General features: G+C 35.6%; 1 protein-coding gene across 1 annotated transcript; it reads right to left on the bottom strand.

The window, feature by feature from the left end:
* Positions 1-4,616: 4,616 nt before the first annotated feature.
* LOC145767050 (uncharacterized) lies at positions 4,617-8,450 on the bottom strand. Its single transcript, XM_082578788.1, has 3 exons — positions 8,242-8,450; positions 6,849-6,949; positions 4,617-6,627 (listed from the first exon to the last, which is right to left on the bottom strand). Exons 1-3 carry the CDS (start codon positions 8,318-8,320, stop codon positions 6,259-6,261), a joined length of 549 nt encoding a protein of 182 aa, XP_082434914.1. The 5' UTR covers positions 8,321-8,450; the 3' UTR covers positions 4,617-6,258.
* Between the last annotated feature and the right edge of the window lie 5,245 nt (positions 8,451-13,695).

The following is a 13,695-nucleotide window of genomic DNA, read 5'->3' as shown; positions in this document are numbered from 1 at the left end:
CACTAAATTCTGAGGTCAGCTTTGCCTTATTCAAACTCCAGCTGCTTGCAATGATGTTAGATCAATAGCAGAAATGCTCGATTTCCTCTAAATGTGATGTGCTGGCTAATTTTTACCCAAATGACCTAAACGCCAAGTCTTTGCTCGAAGAGCTAGTGTGCGTACAAAATGTCTATTCAGTTAAATTTGGTGTTGATGATAAGAAATCCCAGATAAATATTTTCTCAAACGGCCCTGGCCATAGCATTTTTGCATGTATTTTACATCATTCACTATATAGCCCTAATGAACTACATGGCATGCTTAGTGTGCGCTATACCATAACCTTAAAATTGTTTTACAACATGTCTTTACTCTGAGCTACTAGATGTGGCATGCAAATAGCAAGTGCAGTGGTTTTCATTTTTTTATTATGTTATATATAATACTTCATATTTAACTTATTGAGATATACATCTCAATGTGCTTTTTTCCTTGGATTGAGTAGCTGTATTTATTTTTCAATATGTTTGTATAACATGACTGAGGTATTTCACCGCAAAGTATTAAGATGCATGATTGCATGGTTTACGTACTTGATGCATGAGGTCTTCAATAATAACACCTTCACTCGTCTTCAAAATTTCCCCTTGTTGTCTTGCCTGTTGTGGCTTAGTTTCATGTACGAATCCATTTCTAGCCTGCTTGATTATGTTTTAACTTGCATTTGCAGGAATGAGGCAAACAATTTAATTAAATGCTGTTCTGCCACTGTATAGAAACTGACTCTGACAGAGAATATTGCCCATCTTCAGTTGCAGGGTTACTTTGAGTTTGGCAGCCAGCAGTTTTAGTAAAAACTTTTTCTGAAGTGAACCTGCTGGACATTTTGCAAGCATTTCAAACAACTTCAATCTAGGTACCTACTTCTGAGTTCAGATGGATTCCGACCAATTTAAGCATAATAAGGAGTCCTTGCTGGTTGCTGCACAGGTACATTTGGTTGGGTTTGTTTCTTTTGCATTGTTATATTTCATGCTTAAATATTCCCATAAAACAATATGCACACATTTCATGAAAGTTGAGCATTGTGTTTTTGATGTATTTTCATTCATGCTTTGTATGCATATATATGCAACTAAGTAAAAGTAAACCGATTTTCTTAAATCAAATTGGATCAGTAGCGTAGCCAAGTGAGAGTTTGGGAGTTACACCCCCCCCCCCCCCCCTTGGAACGCGTGTGATGTCACGATATTGAAAATTATGCTTTCAGTCTTTTGTGCTTTCTAATCAACACTAAATTAGTATGGTATAGGATCTTAATGCTCTACAGCTGTTTAGTATCCATAGTAGTCTGCAGCTAACTCGTACAGTCCATGGAAACACTGCAATATCCACAGCTGTGAAAAATTGCACTGATCTTTTATATATAGCTGATTACAGTGGTTCGTTATACAAAACTTGAATATATCAGAAATGAAGTAAGTTCACTGTCTTAAAGCCTTTTGTCTGATACTCATCGAGATGTATGGCGTCTGTTTACATTTTCTAAACTTTGGGTTAACTTTAAAGCATAAAACTTGGTGGCTTACCGGAATAAGATTGTTTTTTGATCAACCAAGTACAAAATTAATCAATAATAAAACTGTAATAATCTGGCAAAAAAGCGATCAACCTATGTCTCTAAAACAAAATTTGCCTAATTTTAAATGAAACTACATTAAAAGAGCTAGTTACCAAACATTCAAATATCTCAGCCAGGAATTAGCAACAAGAAAACATAGAGACTTAGCTTTATTTCTGAAAAATGCCCAAGAAAACATGATCTTATCCTTTTGCTATGCCACCGGACAGCACCATTTTACAGTAATATTCATACCCAAATTTTTGTTGAACATGCTCTCAGAATGCACCAAATTCAAAGTAATTTTTCAAAATTTTCTGGGGGAGGCCCCCCAGACCCCCTGCCGCTGGGTGTCGCCTTCGGCGAGCACGTCCTCAGGCTTCGCCTGCCGGCCGTCAACACCCCCTCCCGTTTCTAAATACGTTACTGAATTGGATCATTGTCCTTGGGGCCCGCAAAACATATTTCGCACAGGGCCCGCAATACCCTTAGACCGGCACTGTACCTAGGCACAGTCCTACATTAAGGGACACGTAGGCCTAACTCCGTTGTTCCGCCAACATTAGAAGAATCAATTGCCAATTTCACATTTTTCTACGTTTTGTTGCTGGCTTGCTTTCAATTAAAAGCTTTAAATTACTTTAAAACCAACTTCACTCTTCTCATAAAACCCATAAAAGTACATTAATTTGTAGTGTAAATCAGAAAAAAAAGTAACCCTTCTAGTGTTGCGGATAAGTCAAAAGCGGATGTAGTTTCGCATCCCTATGATCTACAATCCCTAGAAACTAGCCTACATCCGCTTTTGGCTTATCCGCCACACTAGAAGGGTTACTTTTTTTCTGATCTTGAACATATTTGTACTTTTTATAAGTGATATAAGAATAATAAAATTTGTCAAGGTTTTATTTTGGAAGCAAGCTTGTAGCGAGGCGTAGGCTAAAAATTTCAAATTGGCAGTTGACCTTTTTAATGTAACCGGAAAAACGGAGCTACGCGTCTCATAATGTAATATCCCTAGTTTACATCACTGCTGAGCATTATGCACCTGCGTGTAGTCGAAGAGCACATATTCGTCTCATTAACAGCACCCTTCGCGACTTCTTGCTAATACTAACTGGATACTTACGTCACACTCAAACAATAAGTTGTACTTTTCAATCACGTTAGGAATCTAACCATGTGAGGTTGCCACAGGACTGCCACTCTGTGTCTTGCTTGACATAAATACTCTAAGAAATTTCACTCATTGGCGTAATGTAACTCATTAGATTGAGAGAGCACTCCCGTGATTTGTCACAATCTAATATCCGCCATTTTCAAGTTTTCGAGATAAACGACTTTTTGTGTTTATAGCTGTAAAATTAACAAGGTAAAACACTCGAAGTTGACTTTTGGAAGGCTGGAGCGGACAAGCAAACAAAATTTTTATAAATAAAATTTAAGCCAGGTTTTTGTTTGTTAATTAAAATATGGCGTATGTTTGGTTTTGCCAGATAACTAGTTATAAAAAATGTATTAGGTTTGTATGGTAAAACCTAATATAATCTCGATGTAGGCTTTAACCACCTTATTGGTTTATTTAATGTTATGCTTTTGTATGGAAAAGCTTAATATAAACTAAATGTTGGCTTTGATCACACTATAATTTTATGATTTTGAATAGTAAAGCCTAGTATAACATTATTGGCTACTAAATTGCCTTGGCAGATTTTTTACTTTGACGTTTAGTGTGAGTACAGTACCCTGAAATAAATAAATTGTGGATTACTTTGCTCGTAGTAGATATAATAGAAGCATTAACATACAGTATAATTGAAACAAGTCGTTATGTTGATGCCTCCTTGATTTTTCAAGGAAGTTTTTGCTACTTGCTGTGATATGTTGGTTTTAAATCACAGTCATAACATTTCAGGAAGATAATCAAATTTATTTGTCGACCGGATAATGGTGTTATTAAAATAACCAAACTTCTAGTTAGGCCTGCAAGTAAAACCGCAAGGCGTCGTTACCGTTTTAGTTATTCCATGGATAGTTTCTACGTAGAGCCTAAGCGTAGGCTACCAGTAGGCCTACTTAAAATAGCAAGAGTCAGCAATAGAAGCCTAAATCAAACCTAAAGTAAGCCTTTGAATTTCTCCCAGAACTGTGTATCATTTCGTCACTGTAATATGTAGATAACTTTGCTGATATCAGAGAAGCCTGCTAGGTTAAAGGCTATCGCCGATTTAAAATCAGTTGCTGGTAGCCTACTTAATTACCATGCATTTATTTAAGGCTACCCTACTACATTGGCTACACAGCATCTGGTTTGGTTGATTAGAAATGACCAAACACACTGGGTAGCGTACTCCCAGGCCTCTGCTTTAAAATCTTAATAAACTTATGCAAGCTAAGCTATTTAGTGTAGGCTACCGCAAAGTCAACTAAGCCATCAGTTCACCAGTAGGCTACTGGTAGGCTACGAAAAGTCAAACTGTTCGGCGAGACGTAGCCTAAATGATGCGGCGTTTAATGAAAAGCTAGTGTGCTCGGACGAACATTTTTGAGCTGCATAATTAAGCTTACCTAGTGGAGCCTAGTGCTTAACAACATTTCAACCCAATCGACGCAACTCTAAGAGATGTAAGATGTGAAGTAGCCTGGGCTACTCTGCTGAAATTTTGCCGGTCACGTGACAATTTCCTGTTACTTGATTGGATAGACGAATATGTTTGGTTTTAGAAAATTATTCTTGCACAGATTGGAATATGTTAGGTTTTACACACCAATTATCTCGTAAACCATACTACATTGGAGCACAATTTTTTGTCAGGAGATGCATGAAGTCTTTAAACGTAGAAAAATGCAAAAAAGTCATTTTTGACAAAATGGCGGATATTAGGTCTACCAAAATCACGGGCACTCCAGAAGCAAAAGTAGTTTACTTGACATGATAATTTAGCCTTAGGCACTTTTTCGAAATCTGGTAAGTTGACAACTGTTTAACAGATAAAATACACCACCAGTAGAATAAACTCAAATTGTCATACAAGCTTTATTTTATAGATAACGTAAACAAAAGACATTTAAACAACGCCTGACTTTTGTTATTGTAACACTGTAGAAAAAAAACATAAGTAACTTGCAAACAATATCTAAGTAAATTACTAAATCAAGAAATTTATTTTTTTCTCAGAACTTTGTTCAAGTAAGTTGGTGGCGGGTTAAATGTGAGCAAATCAAACAATTTGAACACAAAAACACATCGATAAGAAACCTTTACTTCATTATCTACAGGACTTTAAATTTTACTGACATTATTATTGATTACCTCCACCAAATAGGCCAGTGAACTGCTTGTTTTAGATAAGCAGGTTTAAGACTGGTTGCTCTCTATAGGATTCTTTATTAGATAAACCTTGGCTGCCGACCCCAGTCTTAAGTTTATACATGCTGAAGGTTAAAGGCTGAAGATTAGCATGTTCGTTGGCATTGTTCGCTTTTTAGTTTGCAGTAAATAAGTTACTCATTTATTACGCTGGGCGGGATTGTTTACTAAAACCAAACTTTGGTTGCAATAACAAAAATCTTACAACATCTAAAGCCTATTTTCTCAAGATTTAGTTAACAAGAACATACTAGGGGAGATGTTGGACCATTGGGTCAAAATTTGATCTTTTTTGTCTGACAAGTTTATTTCGCTTCAACGCGGAATGAAATTAAGTTTCAAATGAAATTAAAGCTTTACTGTTCATGTTAGAATTAAAATTAGTTTGATAAAAGATATTAGTCAGTGATTTTATTTTGCTTAAAATGTTGCAGTTTTTTAGTCCAAAGGTCGCCAGGGGTAGGGACCTTTGGATCGTCCTAGTGGGGCCTTTGAACTACTACACCTACATTCCACTGAACAAGCTCAATCAATGTTATCACTGTGAACAAAAACGAAACACAACTTTATCTAGAGTTTAGATAATAAAAACCTAAAATTTGCATAAATAAAGGTTTGGTATTACACTGTGGGACCTTTGGACCATGGTCTAAAAGTAGCCTGATTAAATGGTCCAATGGTCCCCCAATCCACCATTTTTTACAAAATTAAAAAAAGTCAGAAGAACTTGCACTTTAATTCAACTTTCCGTCTAACTCGTAAAGCAAATTCTATCAGCTAATACAGTACTAGAAAATAGAAATATGTAAAATATTTGCTACGTTTTTGAACTAGGCTACTGTAGTTAAGTTTGAAATGTATCCGAAATATTTACTTTTACGTTGTCAAAACAAATTTTCTGCCATGACATTTTAAGCACTGCTGGTAAACCTGATTTGGACAAGTACAGGGTTTCCAATCAAAAAAGTAAACATTTTGAGCTAAGATTTAATTTTCAGTCCCCTTTGGTTTTCGAGAAAAGTGTCATGGTCCAAAGGTCCCGGTGGTCCACAAGTCCCACATCTCCCCTATAAGAAACGTGACAAGAGAGGTCTCTCTCACAAGTACTTTTTGAGAGAGAAATAGGGAGTAAACGAGAGAGAAAGAAAAACGAAGAGAGCACATACTTAGGTGATGAAGACTTTCAATGTTAATGATATCTTCAATAATTACCTTTCATTTGGTAAAAAATAGTTTATCTGAACAGGCTTGCATAAAAGTTTAAGTAATAATAAAAAGCTTGTTATTATGGGTCCTCTTTTTCTTCTTGCAAAACTGCTAAGTGATGTTCTTCAACTTCAGCCAAGAATGAAACTCTTCTGGACTTTTTCAGTTCTTTCTCAGTTGAATGATGATTTTGTTTAGCATGACATGACGTATCGTTTCTTTGCTGCAAACGATACGTTGCCAAAAGCAAGCGTTCGTCTTCACTTAATTCTTCCTTAAGAAGTTGCTTGAGATGTTGATCCGAGACCATGGCCGGAGCAGACTTACGTCTCATCACAGGCTGCTTTACGTGTCCATTTAAGGATGCGGTGTGCATCGGGGCTTGGTGAGCGGAAATCCGTCGAACTGGTGCTACGTTCTTCCTTGAATTGTTGTGTTTTCCTTGATCCTGCACAATAAAAAGACACATAACAAAACAAAGTTTTCTGGTTTCCAGTATGCGAAACTGCCAGAATTAAGCTCCAAACGAAACTCTCAATCTGAGGATAAAAATACCCACAATCAATCAAAACCTGCATCGTGAAACAATAAAAACATTTTTTACTCTAAAACGTTTGATTAACTTTAAGTTGGATATCTCTGGTGGCATTAGCATAAAGCAAAACTTACTTGAACGTCTCTAGGGTCCGCTATTCTTTTTGGAACTTTCTTTAAACTGTGGTTGTTGCTGCTTTGCTGATGAGCTTTTGCGTAGTGATGTTGCAAAATATCTTAACATAAATAACATTAAAAACATTAATGTGTTTTCAATAAGCTACAGCAATTACTAAGTTACAAGACTTATTTATTGTATGATTGGCTACAATTTTATTATAAAAAAATCTACACTGTAGAATGTAGATACGAAAATTGCAACTATCTTCAATTCTGTCAGGAAACTCAGTTTAAGTTAAATGTGATAAAACGTCGTTCATAAAAATTGACTGATGTTATGTTGAGATGTAAATTGAAGCGAAATCACTATTTTGAATTCAATGAGCTTAAATGACGATTTTAAAGGGTATGCTATTTTGTTTAGAAAATGGAGTTTGAGGTTTGAGCTATGTCCTTTTTTCGAAAGATCAAAATTTCTCTTATTATTTGAGCACGTTTTTTCAAATTTGACCTTTGTTGGGTAAAAGCAGGACGATACGAATGTGGGTAAGGGATAATGCCACGCAGTAAAAATCTACTTTTATTTTTATTTATTTATTTGCATCAGACTCAAGATGGTCCATATTACGATCAAACATAAAAAGTACAAACAGAGCAGATACTCAGCCCGGAAGAGCTAAGTCGTAATGTACCAAATACAAAGATTGATATTAACAGTCTGTTCGCATTAATTCATAAATCCATTGATTGGAAGACAAGTTACATCGGGTTACAAACTGATATAATTTTTTACGAATGAGAGCTTGAAATGTTGTGATATTGTTATCAACGAAAGCAGAAGTGTTGCTGCATCGTCTCTGCAGATTATGCAACATTCTGTAATTATTGTATCCAACACGTAAGCGATTTCTACTGGATAAAAGATAGTAACACCATAATAGTTGACAGGCATATACTGTAAAGGAATACAATAGGAACGAAACAACACATTTTTAACAGCAATCGAACATTTGGAAAGCCTTGCTTTTAACATGTTTCCAGAACAACACAACGACCGTAATTGTCGTTTCATGTCGTCATTATAAAAATCCACCCTAAAAATCATTTCAAAATAAATTCATCCGGTTAAAAATTTAAGGAAAAACTATCTTCTTATTAAATAGTTTCAATTTTTTCCGTGGAGAATGTCATGGGAATAGGCTATTTATCAAAAGAATTCTATCCTGGGTTATGTTAATCAGAGTAAATTACGTCCGTGTGGATTTCTATTGATTACTTCGCACAACAGTAGAGGCTACTTTGCTGAACATCGTTCATAACTTCCACTAGGCCTAGTCTTTCAGTCTCAAACTCATAGAACATATTTCAAAGGTAGGCTAGGTTATAACCAAAACTTTAAACTACTCACTTCCATCATTATCGTGATCATTGTTGTTCAATGCGATCTTCTTGACTGAAGTTACTCCACTTCTCCGTTGCCTCATCATCTTTTGATAGAGTTCAGCGAGAGCTTTTCTTCATTGCTTGCTATCTTTGGTGAGGTGGGATATAAATCGATTGTAAACCAACAGAACACTTGAAAGAAAGTTTACTTTGGACTACAAATGTATGCGAATACGTCAAACCTAAGCAAATAGATTACAACCAATATTTGAAGACGAGTTGATTAAAAAAATAATAGTTATCATGAAATTGTAACTCGCAATTTATGTTTAGCTTTACATAGTTTTCTTTCCTGCTGCTAAGCAACAAAATTTGGAAATGTGAATTGTTGTCCTCAGCATGTACTGTACACTGTACAGTAGGCTAATTAACTCAAGGTCGAGATCAAATTATTCAGCATTCTCTTTGACTTATACGACGCCTTCTGAGTTATGAAATTTTTGTGCGCTTAACTTTCGTTTTGAAGGCGTAACGAAACAAAAATGCTTAAATTTCAAACAAAATGAAACAAAGTTCTTCACTGAGAAACTTCTTTAAGAAATAAGCAAACGTTATCTAAATTTTGCAACACTTCTTTTTTGAACAATCCTAGCTTGCATGTTAAATCTTGAACCAAACATACAAAACACTAGCTCTACCTACATTTGGTAGTTAATCTGCTCAATATTGTAGACACAATTTTGTGACTATACTCTGTGCATTCTGCACTGTAGCTATGCTCAATTGCTCAGTGAAGCAAAATGTCTACAACAGTGCTGTAGCCTAGAAAGTAAAGATCTATATTGATCAGCACATTTCTATGTTTGGTCTTCATAAATCTTTTGCATTGGTTGAGCAAATAAATCGATTCCATGAGCATATAGGCGGGAACGGAAGATAATAAACCAGATTTAGTATTTCCAAACAAACGTTAAGTTTTTACGATTTGTCCAGGACCACCTCTGTGTTGAGTATCTACCCAATTGACAAGCCAGTTTTTTTCTACGTTCATTTAAGGTCTGCTTACGTTGAATATAAAAAAACATTGATTTGCTGGATGGGTTGTAAACTTTTAGAAATTTTAAATTGTAGCCCATTTTACCTCATAACAAACTTTATAGGCGCTCAGTTGACATGGACCATTTCAAAATTACATTGATAGCAAATCAATACGCGCAAGAATTATTGCTAAAATTTCAAATCCAAATCAAACAAACTTGTCAGTAATCAAAATCCATTTGTCTTTTAATGTTCTCGCATACAAGCATAGCCTATCTCGATAGCCTTTGAATCAGATTTATACAAACTCTCTTTTTCTCCAAACAAAGCTGAGATAACTATTTTACTAAATTTGCATCTTCCTATTTGTTCTTCCTATTTTTTCTTTCATTGCAAAACTTTTGTTTTGAGCTGTTGTTCCAAAAAAGCTCCTTTTATTGCTATCGGTTTTTGATTTAACTGAAATAAGATTAAATTCCTTTCATTTAAGATGTTTCTGAAGCCGTTGTGTTTTTAAAGAAGCTGCGCAACCATAAATGATGAATCAGAACAAGTCAACCAACTATTTTCTGGTAAATAATTATTTCATTTTCCATTAATCCAACACATGCCGCTGTTTAATCAACGTTAGAATTGAAACTTTATTCGCTGAAATTTTATTGTTGTGCCTTTTTGTCGTCTTTATCAAACATTAACGCGGGACAACAAGAAAGTACCGTTCAAGCGTTCAGTTTATGAGAATTGGACTTTGAGAGTTTTATTGTTTTTCATCAGATGGGTACGAAACTGGTATCAACAACAAATCATGCTATAATTATGGTCTTTGCTTGATCGAAACTGGAGTAGGTCTAATGCTGTAGCATATTCTAAAAGCCACAAAAGTAGTAACCTAGGCTATACAGTAGAATTCGCCTATAAAAACAAGTGATATCTAAAGAGACTTTTGAGAAAGTGTCACCATAAGGAAATGTCACTATAGCCGAATTCCACTGCTTTTCATTCGAAATACATTTCTAAACGCTTGTTGTGATTGAGAAGTATTGTGGCGTTTAGGTAAAATTTATTAGATTCATCATGCTTTTAACAAAATTTTGCTCTACACTCTGCAGCCCCATTTCAAAAAAAAAATTGCGAACCCTTGATGGTAGCCTGAACATTAGGGATCCTATACCGGTCTTTAAACAATGAACGCCCAATTATTATAAATCTCAAGTGGTATTTTTCTCTAGGGCAAAATAGTACACATGCACACAATCCAAAAAAGGAACTATAGCCTACAGTAATAATTACAGTATATAGGAAAGCGGAATGGTAATAGCAAATCGAATAAAAAATTAATAAAAAAGATAATAATTTGATTGATGGAAGTCATCCCACGCAACTCCAATCTGTGATAAACATTTCTTTCCAAAAGAATATTCCAAGAATAACATATAGATTTCTTTTGGGCATAAATCAGTAGCTTCCAGCACGGTAAATGCAGCCTATTCAGCCTAATAAAATGTTCTTGAATTCGGGTGGGTCAAAAACGACTATACTGTGTTATCCTTGATGTGGAGGTAGGCTGTGAGGGCGATTGCGGCAATTGGAGGTGAATCCGGCCACCCTCGGTAACAGGGACATCACCGGATTAAAACTGGACTACTACTACTTCATATTATATCCTCACCACAAGTGACCACTTTGTTTTACGTTGGAGCCAAAACGGTTATGAAACGAAACGGATTTCCCGAAACCTGAGTTGAAAATGATGAGCCTGAATTACAGCTACAAAATATGGGTTAGCAAAGATTTTATTTTTATTTTTAAGTTTATATAATAAAAAGTGATACTTACATAATGTTTAATGAGTTGTTTGCGCTGTTTGTTTGTAATTATGTTGAACCATTCATAAATAGATTTCTTATTTAATTTGATATAAAAACAAACTGCTTGATTTATGACGTAGCCTCGCTGGCGCTTTGGGCTAATAATTGATTAAGATTAAAGCTTTGATAAAAAGTTTTCTTTGTTGTACAACAAATATATCTTTGTGATTTAGTATAGTGGAATGGGAGAGTTTACTACAGTGGTTCCTAACCGGGGTGGGGAAGGAGTACGCCCCCTCAACCACTTCTCATGCGGAGCGCGAGCTCTACTGCGATATTTAGTGTTTTTTGTAGTATGCAGTGATTTTAATCAGGGATCTCTGAAGTACTGAGGTATTCTGAGGTCCCTGATTTTAATGTACGGAAACTATTTTTTGAAGATTACCTTTCTTTGAAACTGGAAATCACTGGGAGGGTTATATGCACTATGCAGGCTTAGTTTTCGTTGCACTTGCTTTGCAGTGTGGCTTCTACAATAGGCTAGTCGCTACATGAAAACCTGGAAATCTATCAAATATTTTTAAGGAACCGTATTTAGCCTACTTAGTCGTCTCACTCTTAATTCAGCCTACGTCTCAAATAGCCTACTAGGTAGGCTACTCAGATCGACATTTCTTTGCGAAGCTCAATTTTCTACTGCAGTTGCTGTTAAAACCAAGAATAGACTGCGAGAGTTAATAGACTTAAGCTACGTTGCACAATTTCTAGAGTGGAACATAGCATTGAATGTGTAGTTGCAGAGAAGCAATTTCAAGTATCTCACTAACATGTAAAATGATCGATAAAATATACAAAATAGAATTGCTTTTTGCGTTACGCTTGTTCAAAACTAAAGGTAGGGGGGGGAGAGCATCTGATTATTGCTAAAGGGAGGCGTGTCAAATAAAAGGTTAAGAACCACAGGTCTACTAGTTAGAGATCCATCATTTTTATTTTCAATGATTGCTCATGTAAAATCAATGATTGACCGTAGTTCAAATCAAAAGCGATTAACAATAACTTCAAAGCAAACTGTCAATTGCATGATGACATAAAAATCGAAACAGTTTTCAATCTGTATTAAATCTGGAAGATAATTTTTGTTTGCATCGGTTTCAAACAAAAATGAAGTTGATCCGACATAGGAGATTGATGCTTGTGCTTGCATCACATGATCTCCGAAAAATGCAACACTGTCAATTTGTTATTCTTTGACAAATATTAAGCTTTGCTTGAGTCATCGGCTTTCCGAGGCTTGGTCATTCTTCAACCAGCAAATCAATTTAAAGTACGTAGACGTTGAATCTATATAAAAAACACCATTTTTCTGCTTTGGACGCAACTCAAAAAGTCATCTTGGTCTTTGAACTGACCAGTAATGAAAATCTGAGCAAGAATTCGTTGTAGCCTTCTTAAATTCTGACCTCTCACTTTGCGGTGCCTAGTAGGATTGTTGAAATCTATTAACTTGCGATAAAAATTGTTCTTTTTGTGGGTATCCTACAATTGCGCAATACAGTCGCAACATGCTCACAATGACGTAAAACCTGCAATAAATTTACATGCTAAATTATTGGCAAAATTGGAGAGTACAGCCCTAATTGGCAAACTCAAGTTTATCAAAGAGCTTTCGCCACACAAGTGTCTTCATCAGCATATAATCTTATTCCAATAGAAACTTATATTTCTTTCTAAGACACATCTTATTACTTCTTCTATTTGAATAAAATTATATACTGATGAACAGTGGCGTTGACAGGGGGTCCAGGGGTATTTTAGGAACCGGGCCGGGAGGATTTTTAGAGCCCGTAACCTTTACACAAAGTTTATAGGGTGCCCAGGGAACTTGAAGAAACCACGTCGTATTGTTTAGATATAGTAAGTTTTTCTAGAAATGTCTTGGTTCAGGGTTTGAGGTTCTCATGGATACTGGCCCAAATTTCCCTTTTAACGGCCCTGCTGATGAAGCCAAACTTTTGTGATGAAAGCTCTTTGATGAACTTGAATTTTCCGATTAAGTGCCGTTGCCTACGCTCTACGTTTTTCGATTATTTTTATCGCACTACGCATCATTTTGGATCATTCAAAAGAAGATTTCAATGAAAAATTTAGTGACGAGGTTTTGCATCGATAAATTGTTGAAGTCCTGAAATACAACTTAAAATCTAAAAATTGAAAAGGTGTTATTCACATAAACATACCCCATATGACGCGCTTGAGGTAAGTAGCAGGTATCAGAATCGTCATATAGTTTGATGACATAGGCCTACGTCATATACGGGTGAAAAAAATAAGTCAAGTGGAATTGTCAGGCTACATCAGTTAGAGGCAGTTAGGCTACATCAAGTGAGGCAGTTCAAGCTAATTTTTTCAAAACACAACAACACGTGGTATTTCTCATTGAAAACAAACGCCCACAACATTCTTTTGCAGAAGATTACATTTTTTAAAATAATATTTATTGTTCGTTTATGATGCATGGAAACGAAAAGGAAAAGAATAATAAAAGATGACTACCAAATGGGCCAAAATCAATAAATCATAATTCTTCTTTTGACTCATAACTCCGACTATTTGCACGCCGTGTGATTCTT

Source organism: Aplidium turbinatum, chromosome 3, assembly GCF_918807975.1.
Source record: "Aplidium turbinatum chromosome 3, kaAplTurb1.1, whole genome shotgun sequence".
In the NCBI taxonomy this organism is placed as follows: domain Eukaryota; kingdom Metazoa; phylum Chordata; class Ascidiacea; order Aplousobranchia; family Polyclinidae; genus Aplidium; species Aplidium turbinatum.
Note: the sequence above shows the minus strand (reverse complement) of the source record. Positions and strands in the feature narration are given on the sequence as shown.